At 39.5% G+C, this 20,073-nt stretch overlaps 1 protein-coding gene and 1 non-coding gene across 7 annotated transcripts in view; both read right to left on the bottom strand.

Moving 5' to 3' along the window:
- LOC135944818 (tyrosine-protein phosphatase Lar-like) overlaps positions 1-17,644 on the bottom strand; it is a 139,748-nt gene extending 122,104 nt beyond the window's left edge. For all 6 annotated transcript variants that reach the window (XM_065492053.1, XM_065492054.1, XM_065492056.1 and 3 more), the window contains exon 1: positions 17,354-17,644. In XM_065492053.1, the coding sequence (XP_065348125.1) occupies positions 17,354-17,456 (103 nt within the window). In that variant the 5' untranslated portion in view covers positions 17,457-17,644. The remainder of the gene's footprint in view (positions 1-17,353) is intronic.
- Positions 13,196-13,267, bottom strand: TRNAH-GUG (transfer RNA histidin (anticodon GUG)). Its single transcript has one exon. It is a non-coding gene; the product is annotated as a tRNA-His (tRNA).
- Positions 17,645-20,073: the final 2,429 nt, after the last annotated feature.

The raw sequence follows: 20,073 nt of genomic DNA, 5'->3' as shown, positions 1-20,073 counted from the left end.
CTTTAAAGGCAAGTTGATGCATGAGTCAAAAGTAGCAAGAAACTTTATTGAGCTTTGACTTCTAAAAACAAAAATAAACAATTGCGATTTTATGAATCCATGAAACGTAATTAAAAATACAAAATGGCAGCCAAAATATGCTTGATCGCGTTGTGAACCTCTTGGCTTTTTTATAACTTTATGGCGTGACTCATGCCCTCGGTGAGGAATAATGCTCGCCGTGGGCGAAAGTGGTGCAATTCTCGGTATCGAATTTTTACACACTTAAGCATTTTATGGTGAGCCGACCGACCGGCTGACTCTCGCGGCTGCCGCGACGTACGAGACCCCAGTCGCAAACACGGAAAGCTACTCTCCAAATGTTCAGTTTACATGTTTATTTGCAGCGGTGGCTCTCTTGCGGTGGGCAGAAATACACCCTGCGTGCCTGGCTCTATTTCGACCGCTGCTGACCATCGCACTTGCTTGTTGGCCAGTATGCAAATTACTCGGAAAGTGCTCGGCCTCCGGGGGAATCGCACGCGGTGCTAAACGCCCTTTGTTTATCAACATTTCGCCAAACCTTGATATTTGGCGCTTAAATTAATTTGTGCGTTCACTTGCAAACTTGCTATATATGTATCCATTTCCTGTAAGCTGTGAGCAGATGATGTGTTTTTTTAGGAATGAATTTCCTCGCTCGTGTGCTAATATTTATATATAAAATCTTAATAAAAATCGGAAACATTTTTATAAAAAAAAAATAAGTTAGATGAGCATCCCTCTGCAATATAGTGAGGAAAGTGAGAGAAGCCTATTCCTTTAAGCCTCGTGAAAATTGTTGTATTGTGACTAGACTGAAGCTGCAAATTTACCATTGATTTCATTGTTGGTCAATTTCTTCGTGAGACGGATGACCACGTGATTTGCGGGATATCAAGTACAATAAGACTCACAAGTAGGTATGCTTTAATGGCTGAGCAGAAAGACCACGTAGAGGATGATCAAGTATTTCAGAATGACTCACCTGGAACAGACAATGGCGTAAGTTAAATCATACTTGGTAAAAAATAGTTTTTGTGCTATTAATGGATATTTATTATAAGTTTATCTTTGCTATATTTCAAAGATTTTTTTATCAGCAAAGAGGGATAAAAATTTGGTGCAAATAGTTAAGCACTTAATGCAAGCATAATGATCTCTATTTCTCGTCGAGAAAAAGGGTCCAAACAGCAAGGGATAGATTTTTCATGCTCCCTTTCAGAGCTAAAAGGGATCAATGTCGTTTGAGGGTAACTTGCCTCCCGCTTTATTCCCGCAATTATTGGCGAACACGAAAATTGAATTATAGGTGCGCGCCAACCAGCCCCTAATACAAATGGCTCTAGCTGACGTCATTACTCTCGCCTGCAGATTTATGAAATGTACTTTTGGTTTGTTGATGAAAACGCATCCATCAACGTCCATCGCTCTTTGTCCCCGCGAAACCACCGGCCAGGGAGTGACTGCTTGGACTAATCAGGACGCGCGTTTTTTCACCCCTCGCACTTCGGAACCAAATTAACTAGAGCGCGTAGGAACGCAGAAAATAGCTTTTCACGGTGTCAAACTTAGAAAGCATATTTTATATCCCCTTTGAAGATGCACTAGAAATGATACAATAATTTTTAGTAATTATATTTCATTGTTATTGATTTCGAAAAGAGCAGGAAAATGAGAGGACATGGTTATTTTCACAGGAGACCATATAAGTTTAAAGATCACCCTTTATCGATATGTCATTACTATAGAATTTTATTCCGAGAAAAAATCTAACCGCAAATGGACGTCTCACAAACCACAACTGAATTAATGCTCCGACAGGTATGAAAACGTCTGCCTGCATTTTCAAGCAGGCATCGTTTGCGCATTGAATAAGGTGCACCAAGATTTCGCTGAGCTTGCCACATTCGAGTTGCGCTCATTGCCTACTTCAGAAGTAAAAAGAAGGTGAGAGAATCTCTTCGCCTCATTGGACGAGGCGGTCGGTGTACTGATCAAATGGAAATATACTTTTGTGAAATGTTTCCACAAATCCACACACACACACTCTCACACGGCATGGCGAAATGAAAGTGGGCGTTCCATCGCGTGGAAAAGTTTTGCAATTACAGCTTCAGCAAACTAATTTAGCAGCTTTGTGTATTTCATAATTTGTCGTGAGCAGATGGCTTTAACTCACAAACAGACTTGATGCTTTTCTATACTTTTTTATCATTTCGTTGCAATGGGCATAAATGATTGTTATTGTTTCAGGATCGTTTAATGGCGGTGTAAATTTAAAAAGAGATTTTTAGACACAAACTCTTGAGTTACAAAATACTTGTACACAATAAAATACAGAAGTTATAGATTTTTATCTATATATTGTGTTTCCAACTAAAAATTTAGAAATATGTTAGTACTGTTAAAAGTTGCAATGAGTCATTTAAAGTAGAAGTTATTCCGACAGGATTCCATTTTAATAATTTTTAGTACCACTTTATGTAATTGAATTCTCCATCGGGAGTCTTATAGGTGAATCCTTTTTTATGTTGATAGTGGATGTAATGTTCAGACCGGAATTTTCACAAATGATTTTGCAAAGCTTTCTTTTGGCAAATCATTTACATAGGCCGAGTAATTATTCTGCAAGTGACATTTTTGGAGAGTTGCACATGGCACGCCGTCAATCTGGCAGCAAAGTCGTAGGTGTGCCCTTCTCGCCAAACAAAACAAAAGCTGAATTGAAATCTCGCATTTGATGCGGGTCTGTCACTTCCATTCAGGCGAATAACCATTTTCACGCTCGCTCATGCCAAACATCGACGCTGCGGCATTAATACAAATTGCAATAATACTAATCATGATTCGCCCGTCGACAGCAACGTACCACGTCAGAGAGACACAGCAGGCAGTGCAGTATGTGTATGTGGGCGATTGTAGGTATTTTTGCATCCACTGCTATTTGATGATGACGACACTCGAGTGGTTGCTGTTCCTCAATGAAAATGCAATGCAATTGGGGAAGTGTAGGTTTCATATGATGACCTGCAGGACAATTTCCAGGACGAAATTTTCAAATTTGGTCAAAGTGACGCGTGAATTTAAATTTCAGATATTATGTTCCTCCGACTTTAAGATTTTGCGTTTAAAGTAATTGCTTGTGCAAATACAATTTCTCCTCAAAAATTATGCCAATAAAGTATCATCTGTCATTTATGGTTGGGAAATTTATGTTTGAACATACAGATACTGTTTTTGTATCAATATATTAATATTTACCCCGCATTTACATCAAACAGCATGACGAGTATCGCAACTCTGAACCTACAAACGAGCTGAATGTGCCCATGTTACACTTCCCCTTCTCGCGGTTGACTCGATTATAGCTATCTGCTCTTGGTAAAATCATATCCTCTGTTGATGCCACGCCAGGCTTGCAGAATTTGCATTCTCTCTGCACAGATTTCATCACGGAGTACGCGTCCTGCGTAATTATGCCAATATTTAGTTATTGGATGCGTTGTTAGTGGAAGCATAGAGTGCGCTAAAATGGAACCATTCCCGTTCCATCACAGTCATTCCACCACGGTAATGAGCCGTTCAGTATTTTGATGAGCATAACTATTAACTTCTGCAACCATTGCATAAATCCCTCGCAATATTGACTGGCCGCAGAGAGATTTCGAACGGCATTGTTTTTCAATGAGTTTATTTTTTACTCGAAAATTTAATTTTTCTTTGCCACGCGTGTTGCCAACAAGTGAAAAAAAATCGGCTGGAGAGGAAATAGGAGCACCTCTGACAACAACACTCGTGCTCTCAGGCAACATGGCCACGTACACAGTTACACACACGCCATGTTTATCTGTCTGCATCTAGTATTAACATTTTATTACTGTTTGCCTACCCTTATTTTTAAATGGGTGCAAATACGCGCGGGCAAATCTTCAGGCGCACGAATTTTTATTTACATTCAACTTGCTCCTGGTGTGTTTGCTTTAATGCTGTTTGCCAGATACCGCTTCTCGCATTTTTCCGTCAACGTCAAAGCTCGCCCTTCAACAGTCTCACGAAATCTGATTATGTTTATTGTTTGGATGCCTCTTCCAACGTGAATTATAAATTGGAAAATGAAAATATGTAATATTTTGTACATCTGATTATATTTTCTCGATAGAGCAGCCACCACACAAATTTAGTTTAGCACGTTAAGCCATACATTTTTTAAATTATAAAATGATTTCAATTTCAATTTACTGAAATTGCGTGTTACAAAGTTCAATTATTCTATCAAATCTCTTGATTATTTTTTTTTATGAAAGCGCCCTTTTCACTTTCTTTTCTCGATCCTGAGTAGCATTGAATCTGTAATAATAAAGTGTTGCAAGGTGAAAATTCACACTTAAGCCTTGATTTATCACGTCAAGAGCTGCGTGAGTCGGAAAGGCATGAATGAATGAATAAATAAAATACCAAACAGCAGCGTGTACCAGTCAAGCGCTGAGCCGATAAATATTTCACCTGCTCAATCATTCAACCAGCAATATTGCATGCTGGAAGCTTTTAATTATAGATTCACTTAATTTGTGTTTGCTCGGTGGCATATTCTGTGTTCTCATTTTCCGCCGAGAGACCGAAAACGAATCCGCTTGTGGAATAATTAAAGCAGGCCTGATTGACTATCTCCCGTGAATCAACACAAGCGCTCTAGATCAAACTTCCGATTGAGTGGATGCTGCAAGATCAAAGATGTTCCGCCGTCAGATTGGATTAGCACAGCCGATTTTGTCGAATACACCCGATCCGCTAATCGTGTTTACTACAATTTCTCTTAATTATTGCAAAGTTTCGCGAGCTGTGTCGGGACACATAGGCAAAGTTTACTCAAGTTTAAGTTGCGTCGCGTGCAATTTGCTACCAAGCGTGACTTGTCGTTGCTAAGAAGAGATCAGCAGCCGCTGTAAACAACTAGAAAGGCGAGCAAGTAGAGAGCACACCTTAATTTCATCAGCAAAATATGCCTTGAAAAGCTGTGAGTAGATGGATGAGTGTTTTTGTTGCCGACTAAGGGGCTTGAACAACTTAGTTTCGAAGTGTTATTTTGACCTAAAACTGTCGAATACGCTATTCATCTAATACAGTAGCTATTACATTAAAAATCAAAAGCTCTGGTGTGCTAGTTTCCAGTTTAAAGTCAAGTTGCTTTGGCGTGAGAAGCTTCAATAACCATAATTTTTCCTCTGAACGAGCTTAAGAACTCTATTTTAAATTATAACTGGCATTACACGTATTAACTTTTTATAAGCAATGCTGCCACGTTATTTCTCATTACTTAATTCCAGGGGCAATCGATTTTCGTTGGGAAAGCTCGATTGAGATATCAATTAAGACGGGTTATTTTTCTCGGAACTTAAAGAGACTATTGTGAAAATCGCTCGTTTTTATCGGTGCATGAATTCATTGATGTTTACCCTGCACTTTCCAAAAGTATATCTTTCTCGTAATCGGAACATTGTAGCCAGTTGTCGACTCATTCAGTGCTTGGGAATTTGCAAACGAATTCCATCTGATATCCTAATCCTACATGCCTAAAATTGTTCAAAAATTATCACAAAACATTAAGAGACGGGATTGATTGATAGCAAGTTGATCCGACCCTTGTGAAATCCTTTCTTCTTTCCGTGATTTACTTTACCAGATAGCAAATCAATCGAGAACGAGTGTTTCTCAGTCTGCTTCAAGGCAGCCACCTGTATACTTGTACAGTTGTACAGCGTCGAGAGGGCACTTGCAGTCTCAAGAGTCGAAGATTTATCGCCGGGGCAGCCGGTCACCCGGCAGCGCTCAGCACGCGCTACAACCGCGATATTCGAGGCAATGCACGAATGTATGCAGCAAGATTCTCATTAGGTAATTTATTATTGCACCGGGGCCTTGCAGCCGTTCCGAGCGGAGGCAGAATTCGCCGGCGCTTCGCGTGACCGGCCGATGATAATATTATTCCATTGTACTTTTTTATCGTCGTGTATGAGACTGCAGCTTTATACAGCACGGTATCGCACACCCAAGTCCGCCTCGGCCTCTCGCGGATCATAAATTCGTATGCAAATGCCTTTATTAAATATTTATCTGCTACAACTTAAATACGAGACACAGCACACGGCGTTCGCAGGCCGCACAGACTTAAGCTGTTTTTCGGAAAAGGTGATGCGACCAGCGGCCACTCTCGCATTCAAATTAATTCCACACTTTTCACTCTCTATTTTCTAATCTCTTCCCCGTTTTAATGAATAAATATTAATTATCCGCAGCAGACGCGTGTGACCAGCCTTTTCCACAAACTTTTCACGACGCTATTTCTACCCCACTTTGAATTACAAATCAGCCAGTGCCGAGAAATTAATTTGGCGCCGCATACACGCTGCCACCGTAGATTTTGGCTGATATGCATCTAACAATGGTTTTTACTGCTTTGCAATCCATAAAATGATTTTGGCATTCAATTCTGCTTTGACTTTGAAGACCCTCCTAGGTTTGATTCTCTTTACATATTGATTTTTATCAATTTCAAGCGATCATTACAAATGTTGAGACGCACATCTTTTTTGATCAAAATCACCCTTTTAGCATGACCTTATTTTCAAAATACCTAATAAGAGTCGTGCTCAACATTATAAGTAATATTACAAATATCGAATCCATTTTTGATAGGATCTTCCATAAACTTCATTTTTTCCTTTGCTGGTGACAAACAAGACAATTTAATTTTAAAAAAATGAAGGTTGAAAATGTAGATTTTCATCGGTCTGTGCTCGTTACACACAGAGAATTTGATATAAATTAATTTGACTCAACATGTTTTGGTTCCAACGGGTGCCTTTATCGTGATGGATTGTGTTACTTTATATCCTAAGTTTGTTTACCACTACGATCCATCAAGTTCAAATTCCAACCAAATTTTTAAATTTGGTATAAATCCATAAAATATAATTGAGTAACTACAGATTTGAGAGATGCTTCAAAGAAAGAAAACAGCCCTTTGCTATGGAATTTTTATTGAGGTCCCATAGAATTTGAAAGTTTAAAAAGCATTTTTACTGCTAAAAAACGAACAAAGCGTCCTTTTAGCTATTCACGAACTTTATCAGAGTACGATCAAGCTTATACTAAAATAGAGCCCGTATGCTTTACCCGAGTAGATTTTACTTGAAATATTTTTGTTCAGGATTTGCTTGCAGAGCCCAAACTTGAAAGAGGGAGAGAGCAAACAGCGAGGGCGTTGCGGACTTACTGCTGGCGATTTTAAAAGCAAAAGTTTGCAAGCAGACACAAAAGAGGAGGTACATTTTGCGCAGCAATCGAAAAGGATTCGTCTGGCCGAGTTTAATGAAAAAAGTGATGGATGGCGTTGATTTGGCTCGATTTCCAAATGAGACGGCACAAAGCGAAGTCTGAAATATGGGTGGCCGTCGGACGCGGGATTTGACCCGCGTTCGCTCAAGCAACCCTTCTCCAGAGAGAACAAGTGGAAGGAGGGTTGCGTGTGAGCGAGCGAGCGAGTGGGCCGCGCGCACACAAAATGTGTGCTGCGTGCTGAGCAACACTTGTTTGTCGTCTCGCCTCCCAATAATGTAATAATATGCATAATCGATAGCGGCGCGGTCAGCAGCCAATATAGCTCATTCATCAGATAAGCAAACGGCAAACTCCCTGGCTCTTCTCTCAATTCTTATCTGCATGCGACACAACAATGCTCTCCAACTCGATAAATTGCCACTCCGCGAATAAGTAGTAAAAGCGAGTGTGTCGCTCCGAGGCTGCCATTATATCGCGATGCTGAGGTGCGATAATTGGACCGTGTTATTGCAAAGCCTGTTTTTCGCATGCTGCGCCGCTTCCCACGGAGCAGCAAATTTGCCGTGAGACGCCGCCACCCGTTTTGATTGCAAAATTTGCAAATAAATTGGACTGCAATGTAGCAGCACGTGATGGTTCATTTTGCAATTTGTGCTTGGTGCAAAATGAGTAACAGTGACAGCAAAATCATTTGTTAAATATGCATGCTTATTGTCCTAAACCCTCGTAAATTTCTTACACTAATAATAGACGAACCCTATCATTACGATACACATTTTCCAGTTAACTTAAGAGTAGCATAAAACATAAAAGTCAGCATAAGGACAAAACTCGACAAGGCTCATTCTTGGTCTGATCAAAAATAAGTAGCGGTAAACCCCCTTAAAAAAAGAAATATGTAAACCACAAGTAAAAAGGGGAAAATGATTTTCCTGAAAGTACAGATTCCATTATTAGTTATCTTTTTGATTGAGAGGAAACTAATTGATCTCTAAATCGTATGATAGCCACGCTTTTGAAGTAATGCAAAATTAATTATTGCTTCTCCAGATGATTTCCATTAATATTTAATCTGATATGAAAATACTAGGAATATATTCTTTAATATAGCTTTCAGTTTTTTTATTAGTTGATATGGAATATAGAACTGCCCTTTTGTATCGCTCTTATTTTTCTCATAACCTGAAGCACTCAGCACTTTTCGACTTGAATTTGCCAATATTTTTTCATTAGAGTGAGTGCGAGAGAATGCGTGTTTTCGTTGTGTTTTAGAGTGTCAACAAATAATCTGACGGCAAATTCTCGCTCTCGCCTTTGATCTCGATACAGAGCATAGTTGAATAGCTGCCGCTCGCGCATCGCTTCTGATGGCTCCGCGAAATGGAACAAAGCAACTCAAACAACACTCTCTATTTGAGTTATTTTACGGCACCGCTGCTTTGAGAGCAGCTCCAGCAGGCCAGAGCAAATCCGTCTTTGCACTCGCACACATTAAATCGACGTGCTCTGCATCAATATTTGATATCGCGAAATTGGATTGCACTCGCCTCTAATTGACGAAAGTTGTGTTTTCTTGTGATTTAACGTGTCCTTTACAAGTTTAATCGATTATTGTGCAGAGCATCTCTCTCAAGTTAATTTATTATCGCTGTCCAAATACTTAAAATCTTTCACATTACGTTCGTTATGGCCTCTTTACAGCATCCTGCTCGAAACTAAATTCCGTGTAAGCTTTATGTGGAGTAAATCACGGCAGATGCTTATATCGAAACACGTGTTATCATTAACCTGCAATTTGGCCTTTTAATAATCAGGCAGCCGCGTCCATAAAGCGTTTTCCGCCTGAATTGCATGTGCTGGCGGGCTGCAGGCGATATATTCTGCTCCATTATTTTAATAAATCGCGTCGCTGGCGTCGAGAGACTTAATTTCAGAGGCCATAAAAACGCTATCTGCGGGGGCTGTTTTATTAATTCGGCGCAAGCGGCTGAAACCGAACTATCCGCGCGCGCGGCAGCCACACTGAGCGGTGAAATATGATTAGCTCCATTTTTCGCCGGTAAATCCTGCATAAAGTGGTGTGTGTCTGCCGTGCGGCCAGTGAGTGCGCCACTGCCTGCTTGCCTGAGAACAAGCAGACTCCAATAAAGACGTATAAGTTATACTGCGCCGTGCAGCAGCAGCAGGGGCCCTGTTAAACACACCTGCCACTCTTTATAGTTGCAGGCCCTGCCAAGAAACTTGCTTTGCTAGCTAATATAGCTCAAGAAGGTGCCATATAATAATGACGACTGCTCACCTGCGGATGTGTGCGCGCCTCTTATGCTTTCTTTCCACTTTTGCCAACTGCGATGTGCCACACGTGCACTCCATTCTACGGTTCACCCCACCCGCCGCCATCATCCCCCTCACCCAGACTGATGGCACTCGAGACATAATTATGCCCAGCCTCTGGATTCCATATTTTGCGGTGGTCTGCAGTAAGCTGACTTGATATCTTTTTCTTCTCATAAAAACAAACAAAAACTCGAAAATAGAGTTTTATGATAGTTTAATTTTTTCCTTCAGATATATGCAAAAGAGAAAAAACCAACTATCGATCGTGATTTTAAGTTAAGAACAAATTAATAAATTGATCAACATAATAAATAAATAAATAAATTTCCAGCACATGTAATATTTGCTTTTCATTCAATTTACATTAAACTGACAACTCTTTCCACCGAAACAAATATTAATGTATCAGAAACTAAGTGGAAGCATGATCCTAGCATTGAAAGGCAAATAATGCTCCATCTCACATTCAACTTAATATGGTCCTTGAGATTTTGGACAGACATCCTTCACTAATTGATATGTTTTATATAATGATATGAATTGGAAGGTAATTATTAGAAGGTTTGAAGATGCAGTTGTTATACACTTTGCTCAAGCATGGCTAACAAACTTAAACGTTGTGTTAAAATTTATTTCAAAGGGGCAACATATTCACTTTCTAGATCAATAATATTTGCAGCTTTTCTTCTATTTATTTAATTTTTAATATTTTGGTAAACTATTAATTGTTACTTTATTTGAGCAAATCAAGCAGATAGACAGACAGAGTGACTGAAATTATGTCACCTTCATTGGCTTAGCCAATTTAAATGAAGGATTGTGGAAGCAGCACAACAAGATATGATAAAATTTGCGACTCGAGGAGCTAATTCGGCAGTTTCAATAAAAAAACTATCAAAAAAAGGAATTTGCAATTTTTACCCGACACGAGAGATACTACTGTAGCCGGTAAGCGGATAAAAATGCTTGATTAATATCACGGGCATCGTTTTGCCCAAAATCGATGCAAACGTGCATATCAGTATTGTAAATATATGCTGTATACAAACACGTTGACTCACACCACGTTGGGGTAGAAAGAACCACTCGCGCACCAGAATATTTCCGCCCATCACGCGGCTATTTATGAATTTCATTTAATACATATATACACAACAATGCCAGAGGGCCTCTCGTGACGTGAAAAATAATTGTTTCCTGTCTACTATAGACAGACGCTGCACGGTGGAATGGATAAGCGACTCATTTTCAAGCACAAACACGGCTTCAAATGGAAATATCCACACCGAAACGAATAAAATGATATTGATTAGGCTGGTGTCATTGTTTCAGTATTTTGTGATATGCATTTTTACCCTGAAGTTGACATAAAGCTGTCCTCCACTTTCCGTGAACGAGTTTGGTATGAGGTATGATTAAAATTACCATGGCTCATTTCGGCTTATTTTTATATGAGCAACGCAATTAGAAGTAAAAGAAAGGAATTTGTACAAAAATAGATTTTTTCGGGTACAACAATCCCAAAATTTAAATCTGCAACAATGCTGATGAGCAACATGACAAGTAAATCAACCGTTTGAACGCAAGAATTTTCAACAGTAGTCATCAGCATCAACTGACAAGCAAGAGTAACAATCGACCATCGCACCAGCTTGATGAATTTTCCAAGTTTTATCCCCATTCGTGTCAGCGGCCGCGACAATTTCGCCTGAGAGCCTCCCTGTCTGTGTGGAGTAAGGAAGTCTGGAGAACTTCCCTTGGCCGGCAAAATGAGAAGAAAAAGTGAAGAATTTTGATGCGAAGCAGTAACTGCGTCCGCGTAGGGCCCACGCGAAAGAACAAAAGACGCCTAGTTCTGCTCGACTAATCACAAAAAGGTTTGCCTCATTTGACACGGGTTAAATTCGGTCGCGATTGAGTTTCCATAATTTTAATGCAAAGACAAAATGTGTCACCTAAGAATTTTCCTTTCTGCTGATAAACAAACTCGTTTAAATTTCAGACCAAAATAATTTCAAACGCGCTGTCCTCGCTGTTGCATTTCTTAAAGTGGAATAGGAGTTCACGCTCCTTTTCATTTGCACTTGTCTGAACAAAGCGTTCGACAATTCCCGTGCAACAGAGTGTACAGTATGACAAAATATTAGATTTTTGGTAGTTGATGATTGCGGTTGGTCTGGAGCGCAAAGTTCGATCGACACCGCAGTGCAACACCAAAATGCTGGATTAATTACGGCGATTCAAAGTCGGTCCAGTTAAATTTTTCTTGGCTTTCCAAACTTCCAGTTTATGACCCCCGGACTAATGTAGCGGTACAACAACGCGGTCCTGCTTTTTGTTGGAAGCCAACAATTGTCGGCGGTTTGAATTATTGTAATTTTGCATTATTGTTTAACAGCAGAAAGATGATTTTAAAATAAGAATCCAGTTTTCGTCCGTCAGCCACACGGTGCTGACGTGATTCGTTTAATAGAGCAGAACCCGATTCAAAGGGGTGAGTCCAACAGTCAGTTAGCAAAAGAATTTATCACTTATTATTGTAAACAATTTCAGTTCTTGTACTTGATTTAAGTATCCGATCGGATTTGCAACTGTAACATAAAACACCAACAAAATTCGTCAATCTGAATTCATCGGTCTTCATCATTCCAACACCCTTCTACCCCCAAAGATTCTTTTAAATCTATATTTGCGAAGCAAAAAGTTAAGTTCTTTTTTAAATAATTATCAGAGTTGATTGGAATGATTCCGCCAACCACACCAGACATTTGGATGTGGATTATAATAAAATATTACGCCAGCACCTCGTTTGCTGACTCGCAAGGGTTATCTGTCAGCCGCTGGGTTATCGCTTCTCCATCTGCCTAATTGCATACATTATACATTTCCAATATTGCTGTGCGCAAGCTTGGTAGATTAGCGAGAGGCGTGTCTGCTTTCTGTGCTCTCGCTGGCACGAAATCATTCGGCGACAAAAATAATCTGGTTGTTTTTGCTGCTTCCCTGTGAACAGGGGATCCTTTTTATTGCCGACCGAGACACTGTCTAGCGTCTGCTGATGAAATATTCACGCGTTCAGGGAATAAATCTGCGCGCGCGAGTGCTCGCATTATTTATTACATCCGCAGTGAATTTGTATTGCGAGCGAATTTGATTTAGCCTACTTTAAAATGGATCCACAAGAGCGTGATTTCTTTTCTCCCGCTTGTTGAGTCTGTGAATTGCCCCTAGGTCAAAGTTCAACTGGTGTGCAGTGTTTTATTTGTTCAGCTGTGTATTAACGTTTTCCAACTGTAGTTACGTTAATTGTGACACTTTAAATCTATTCTTTATGATTTTGTTAGCACATAATTATAAGTAATCCATCTCCACTACTCGGCTCAAAAATAAAAAAAAAATGATTTTACATGTCCCGATATGGAAAGGCAATTAGGTTAGTTAAACATAAATAAAAATTAAAGAAAAAAGTGTGCCCTCAGCCGTGCAAAGGAATCACCTTTGCCGTGACCAGGATTCGAACCTGGGTTTTTGCGGCCACAACGCAAAGTCCTAACCACTAGACTATCACGGCTTACTGAGGATATTAAATTTCATAGGTATCGCACGTATTTAAAGCGACAAACTGTAGGGAAAGTTGGTCAGGTGTGACGGCAGGGGGGGGGGGGGGGCAAAGCATTGCTCGCGGCTGCCGCTGGACCGGAACTGCATTCTCGCTCTTGTAGAGCAATCTTGCGTAAAGACGGCATCAGTGCGACGCGGCCTGCAGTGCAGTGACCATTACAACGCAGATCATTGACCTTACATGAATTGTTTTCACCTTTTTCATTTTTTCAATATACAAAAATATCTCAAATTTGATTAAATATTCCTAAGTATTTTTAATGATACCAATATTTGATTATTTAATGTCTCATTAGGAACGTAATTTATATTCTACTGATGTATATGTTCAAATAATATGTATGCATTTGTTTATAAAGAATCGCAAAAAGCTCCCTCCCCAAAAAAGAGGTGAAATTATTTATCCTTTAATTGTATCCTTGTGATCATTAAATTATATATTAATTTCAGCACCCGGGCCAAGCGGAATCAGGGTTCCACCACCTGATACCCCGCACTCAGGGTGTTTCACAACCACACGCAGGCGCGGCCACTTGGCTAACGCCTGTTGAGCCACGAATCGATCTCCTCGATCAATCTATGCCTATAGTTTAGACAATTTACTCACTGAAATTGAATTTTCTGGCCGTTTGCTTGTAAAACTTGCAGAACGCGTGCGCTTGACAACCACAAGCTCACTCATCACGAGATTGCCCGAGATGGTACAGATTAATAAATTGCTTAAAATATAAATTTTTGCTTTATTAAAGGTGGGAATTTTTTCTCTTGACACCTCAGCAATTAATGAAATTAAATTCTTTAAGTGAAATGATCTAATGCTTAATAGGCGTGTGAAATTCGGTTCAAATCTAGCTCTTGTTTGAATTTCATTTTTATCCCCCACAAAAAATAATTTGTCAGACATTTCCTCATACTCTATTCCGCACCACCTAGGAAACTGCGAAACCTCACCATTTATTTATTCAAACAACTAAAATGTGTTAAGTAACTTTTCATTTTTTTGCTAGCCTTTATTGAAAAATGTGTTATATTTTGTATTTAAGCGCTGTTTGACACCAGTGGCGCAGCGGAACACGTTTACGTTTGAAACTGTCCTATTTGATTTTAACTTACGTATTAACGTAGTGATATTTTGGCATGTGATAGAATCTGTCAGTGATAGAATCTGGGCGCAATCTTAAGTGCTTTTGTAGAAAATAGCTGCAGGAAATTATTTCTCTTTTAATCAAGATCCGCATCGGACTGATCTTCACTCATCATTTAATTATCAGCGTGATTTCTCCACTTGTTAATGGGTCCGTAATTTTGTTTACTCTGACGATTCTGACACTTTAAATTATTCGTTTTAATTTATCAGCATTAGAATTATGACGTTTATTACAATTTTCTTAACCACGGCTGCTTTGCATTTGCAAAGACGTGACCTAATTAGAAGCGTAGCTTTTTGATTATGCGCATTTCTTGCAACAGGAGAGAATCTCTCTCGTTCCACTAGTTTGCAACTCATTAGTGTTGTTAATGATCCCCTGAGCTCAGCTGCGAGTACAAGTAACGACGGGCCGCATGGTATTGAATGACACGTGACAGAAATGGTTGGGGTCGTTACCATAATTTCTGTTTCCATTTGCCTTGCTCATCGATTTTCCATTTTTTCTCATTGAAATCGCGGTTTTCGATCACGACTAGGAAGTTGAGGCGAGATCTTCAAATTGCTTTTGCCTCTCAAAGAAAAATAAGAACTCGGAGCAGCGCTTCCTATTTTGTTCCTATATGTGCCGGCTCGCTGCTGGAAAGAAAAACTTTTATTTCCTTGCGCTCGTGAATGCACGATCATCATCGGTAAACTTTTATACACACGTTGCATCGCTTCTTTCTCGCGATTCTCATCAATGCCGGTGAAAATGAGCGCACGATAGCAAAGTTTCCAGCAGCAGCAGTTTCGTGAGTGTATCATCGGCCGAATACAATTTGTGTAAGCAGACGCAATCTTTCAAAATTGGAAGTGAACCGGCTGCTGCTGCTCTGCCGCTCGACGACGGCAATATTCTAAATGTAAACAAGAAGCTGCATCAAAAGTTATGTTGTTTGGCTGGCTGCTCGCGTGAGTCAACAAACAATATTTTGCACGATTACCCCGGCTTTGCGCGGCTTCCCGCCCGCTTCCATCTCTTTTTATGCTCTCGCCCTGCCTCCACCCAACTCGGAGCATATGAGACGTGCACAGGGTGGCTGTACTCAGTACACAAGCCACGTGGGTGGAGAGATATGGGCTGACGTGAAATTTTATGCCACCCGGGCAGAGTGATATGGACCGCGTCTTGATCATCAAACCGCAAAGCAAAGCCTTCCATTATCGCCCGAATTTGACAAAGCTTACACGAAATTTTTTCTCTTTGTGTATCATAGTTTAAGTGAACTTTGATACGAAAAAGGTTTCAAGCCACAAAGGAAAGTAAAATATCGTTCACAATTGATCGCTTTAATTAAAATCCTAACTACAAATGAAAATCTATAAAACAGCTCTCTTCAGGTAAAATAAAAATAGATGATTAATTCGATTTGATTTCTCTAGTTTTAATTTGCTCGACACACTGAATGTCAAACTTGTATATATAGAAATGTTTTTCAGTGCAGTGTTTTTTTGCATCATTCAGTGGTCAAAATTTTAAAAAATGCCTTGAAACAAAAAATAGTAAAAAATGAGATGTAAAACTCTCTGAGAGACAGTCAAATAAAGTTTCCCTGCTGTGGAAATATTTCCAATGTTCTTTGAAAATCTCTCAAATCGGAGAAATCATATTGCATAAAATTAAAATGTAAAAACATTAGTGAAATTCAATTTAAGATAATCATTTATTTGAAGAGATGAAAGTCAAACAAAGCTCTTTCTAAGAAATTCTATGTTATGAAAAACAAACTGCTTGGAAGCACACGAAGCGCTGATGAAGAGCAGGGGCTTTCCGCGTTACCCGGGGCCAAATTCAGCAAGTCAAACAGAGGAAAGACGTGTGATAATGCGTAACTCTCGTCCTGGGCGCGTACACTTGATGGCGAGAACACACCATACTCGCAGCCTCACAGAGAACAACAAACAACATGCAGCTCTGTGAGAGAGCATAGAGATGAGCTGCCGGAGCCATTAGCTTGGCTGCTGCACAGACAGCCGCTGATAATCCCCAAGGCTTTACTCACGCTTCGTGTCGTCAAGTCCAAATTAAATTTGACGTTTTGCCTGGAAAATTATCGCGCACAGGCGACACATCCACGCTCACAACAAATCACGAGAGCCCAATAAAGACCATATAACTATAAAAAATTTGCATGGAAGTTGGACTGAAAGGGTCAGCGGGAACAATAACAACTGCGGTTGATTAACTTTTAGATTTGCTTACTGAAAGTGCCTCTCATTGGGTGTTCATTTATTTTCAGTATTTTTAATCCAATGAGGAAAATGGAATTAGTATAAACTAATAAAGACAAATTTTGCACCTTTATTTTACATGTTAAATTGCTGATAATAAAGTTGGCGCACAAATTTTGCGGTCGTAAATCTAAATATTTATTGGTTGTGAAAAATTTGAAACTTTCTTAGCGCGCATAAATGCACTAGAAATTAAGAATCTATCAAAATTCAAGAAAGACAAGACTTTCCCTGATATTTTTTTTCGCAGATTTGAAATTTGAGTTCTGCTCTTTAAGTAAAATTTCATTATTTCCTTATAGCGCATTATTTCTATAAATGCAAAATATATTTCCTCATTTATTATCAACTTAAAAAAACTCTCCTTAAGATATAACCTCAAATTACCTTATTAAAAATTTTTCTGATAAAATAATTTTTTTAAAATGTAGCTTCGAAGGATTTATGTAATATAAAATATAAATTTCTTATTTTAGTATTTTTCAAAAGGAAAAGGAGGAGATTTTGCGTACGTTGGCCTCCATAAACTGGCAATGTGATTTAAGCATATTATCACACACAATTGTACCTAAACTAATAAAGCAACATATTGGACTTTCTGAGATGTCAACTCACCGTCAACGTGACCGACGGAGGTCGTCAAGGCGAACAACAAACTTATTAACACAAAGCACCAGCATACACGGTGGTGGTCCCGTCGCCTGTCGGCAGACGACATGGTCAGCCCTGGTTGGTTAGGCAACCCGCACCTCTGCTAATTGTCCACTCTGCACACAACGACGGATTCTGACAGCTTCGGCTGGTTAGTCGCTTTCTGAAGCTTCGGGCTGCGGAGACAGAGCGCAGACACACTGGCACGGCGTGCTGCAGGTCTGTGTGCAGACTGACGCGAGCCGAACAACCTGATGATCGTCTAAGTCCTACACACAGCCGAGCCGCAGCCGCCCTAAGTGCGCATGCACGCTCACACCCCCCGAAACACCCTCGCCACGGAGTCAGCCGCCGAACACCCCACTTTAATTTTCGTTTGCTCAAAAATTATTTGATCAAAAGTATTAATTGAATGTGGACGATGAAGTTGATGAAGCTATTTTCCTTCTCCAATGTGTTTTTAGAGCTCCATGCGAGTATTTGTGTTGATAATTTTTAATTTTAGAACGAATAGAGAGCTAATGAAAATTCCACTCTCGTATGTGTGCGGAAACGACATTGCATGTTTGGTTCAAAATGTAGCACTACTCAAATCATTTATATTTCTAGCCACATTTAAGACAATTAAGGGTAACCCCTCCAGAAATTTCAAGATTCATTTAAATAAATTTACCAGGGTTCACAAATCAATCGAATTAAAACTACAAATTTGCAATAACGGCCTCTATTTGATAAAAAAAAAACTGGTACGAAAAGTGTGAATTCGATACATTAATTAAATATTCTACGCACTCGCAGGCACAATAACCAAACATTATCAAATTTGTTCTTGTTATGCTATGAGCATCAACGTATCGGTTTTATACACTCCTATATCCTATATTGTTACAGTGTTTAAAAATAGTTCCTGCAGAAATAATTTAGTCAAAAGTCAAAGCTATGTGTGCATTTGAGTAAAATGCTTAGCACAAAACTGGCGATATCCCAAATTACGTTATGAGTGTTACAATAAGAAATTTTTTACCTATCGTGCCACTCTTTAAATATATTGGACTCCCTTTTTAACCTAGATAACAAAATATTTGAAATCTCAAATATATATATTTATTTAAAGAAACACCAATGGTGTACAACAGACATAGACATGCATAAATACATATTATAGTACACTAGCACGCATGAGAGTCAATGGGATCTTCTTGCATTCCAAAAAGTGGTAGAACTTCACATATTCATCACAGTATACACATTTGCAATCGAAGCCGGCCTTACGATGATATTTCTTGTTAGTACAGTAAACATAATGATAATCGTGACAGGCGTGCCTGGTGAAAACATGTCTATTTAGAAAACAGGCATTTTTCCAGCCCAGATCGCCCATTGCAGGGGTGCCATAGAAATCCCCATCGATCTGGGAGAGCTTGAAAAGTCTATTAATAATAAAGTTATTGTAAGCAGCAGTTTCTGAAAGTGAGAATTTCTTAAGAAGATCATCAACAAAAAAGTCAGTGTCAGCAAGCTCATATGCTAGTCTAGATTTCATAAATTTTGACAGTGCTAAGGCTTTTTTGAGAAAACGAGATTTTGCAGATTCTAACTTTTTTAAGTCTGTCAGGGTAAGATATGGCCAGATTGCCTGTATGCCGTAACTCTGAAATCCGTAACTGAAAACCGTAACTCTGAAATCTCAAATATACTCATAATTTGTTAAAGCCACAGAAAAATAATCTATAATCGGTCTTGCACATCATAAACATGTTTTGTCCAAAATTTTGATTTATTGCCAGGGAAATAGGGAAAGGTGATGACTGAGAATAAATCGCAAATTTGCCGTTTTTTGCGACCAGTTCGGAAAATACATATGCTTTATTTTTGTTGCTTTGGCGTAATGCTTTCGGCATAAAAAAACGGGTAGACTGGATAATTCTAGAGACTGAGTGGAGGCGAGAGATGGATGCGATAAATAATTGATCGGATCTCATATCAAGAATTGGTGGCGTTCCGCCGCTCTCGGCCCACGTACTGATCAATTCACTCCGCTGGCATTCAGCCGAATCTGACACATCAGCAATCAATTGCGCACACAACAAACAGTGGAGGTGAGCGCGAATGCAGACACACTCAGGCAAATTATATACACACACTGTGTGGCCGGAGAAAGAAAAATTACGCGCTCACGTGCTGTGGCGTCTAATTTGGTTAATGGCGTTGCGAAATCATCTTTGCCAAACATTATCATAGCAACAATTGAAACGCCGTGCGAGGGAAAGCAGCTGGGGCGAACAAACATTGCAGCGAAAGCGCTCATTTAATTAGGCTGTGCGGTTTGATCTTGCGGTGTCGTGATGGCAGCCCTAGGCCCCCAAAATTCTCTCCATCTTGCCATCACGACCTGGCAAGCTCTCTCTCTCTCTCTCTCTCTCTCTCTCTCTCTCTCTCATCCTGAAGCAAGTTTAATTACTTAATGTGCTAAAAAATGCTTGTACGTGATGGGGGAGAAATCTCTGCTCTTACGAGGATTTCTAATGCAGGTTTGAATCCTCCCTTGTGCTATAGTTTCCTTTGATCGAAATATCATATGAATCTATACCAATATCCTTACACCTAAACCTTGCTTAGTCTAACTGAAGCTGAAATTTTATTTCAGATTACCATTCGAACCATTTGAATTCTATTTCTCGATA

Source organism: Cloeon dipterum, chromosome 4, assembly GCF_949628265.1.
Source record: "Cloeon dipterum chromosome 4, ieCloDipt1.1, whole genome shotgun sequence".
In the NCBI taxonomy this organism is placed as follows: domain Eukaryota; kingdom Metazoa; phylum Arthropoda; class Insecta; order Ephemeroptera; family Baetidae; genus Cloeon; species Cloeon dipterum.
Note: the sequence above shows the minus strand (reverse complement) of the source record. Positions and strands in the feature narration are given on the sequence as shown.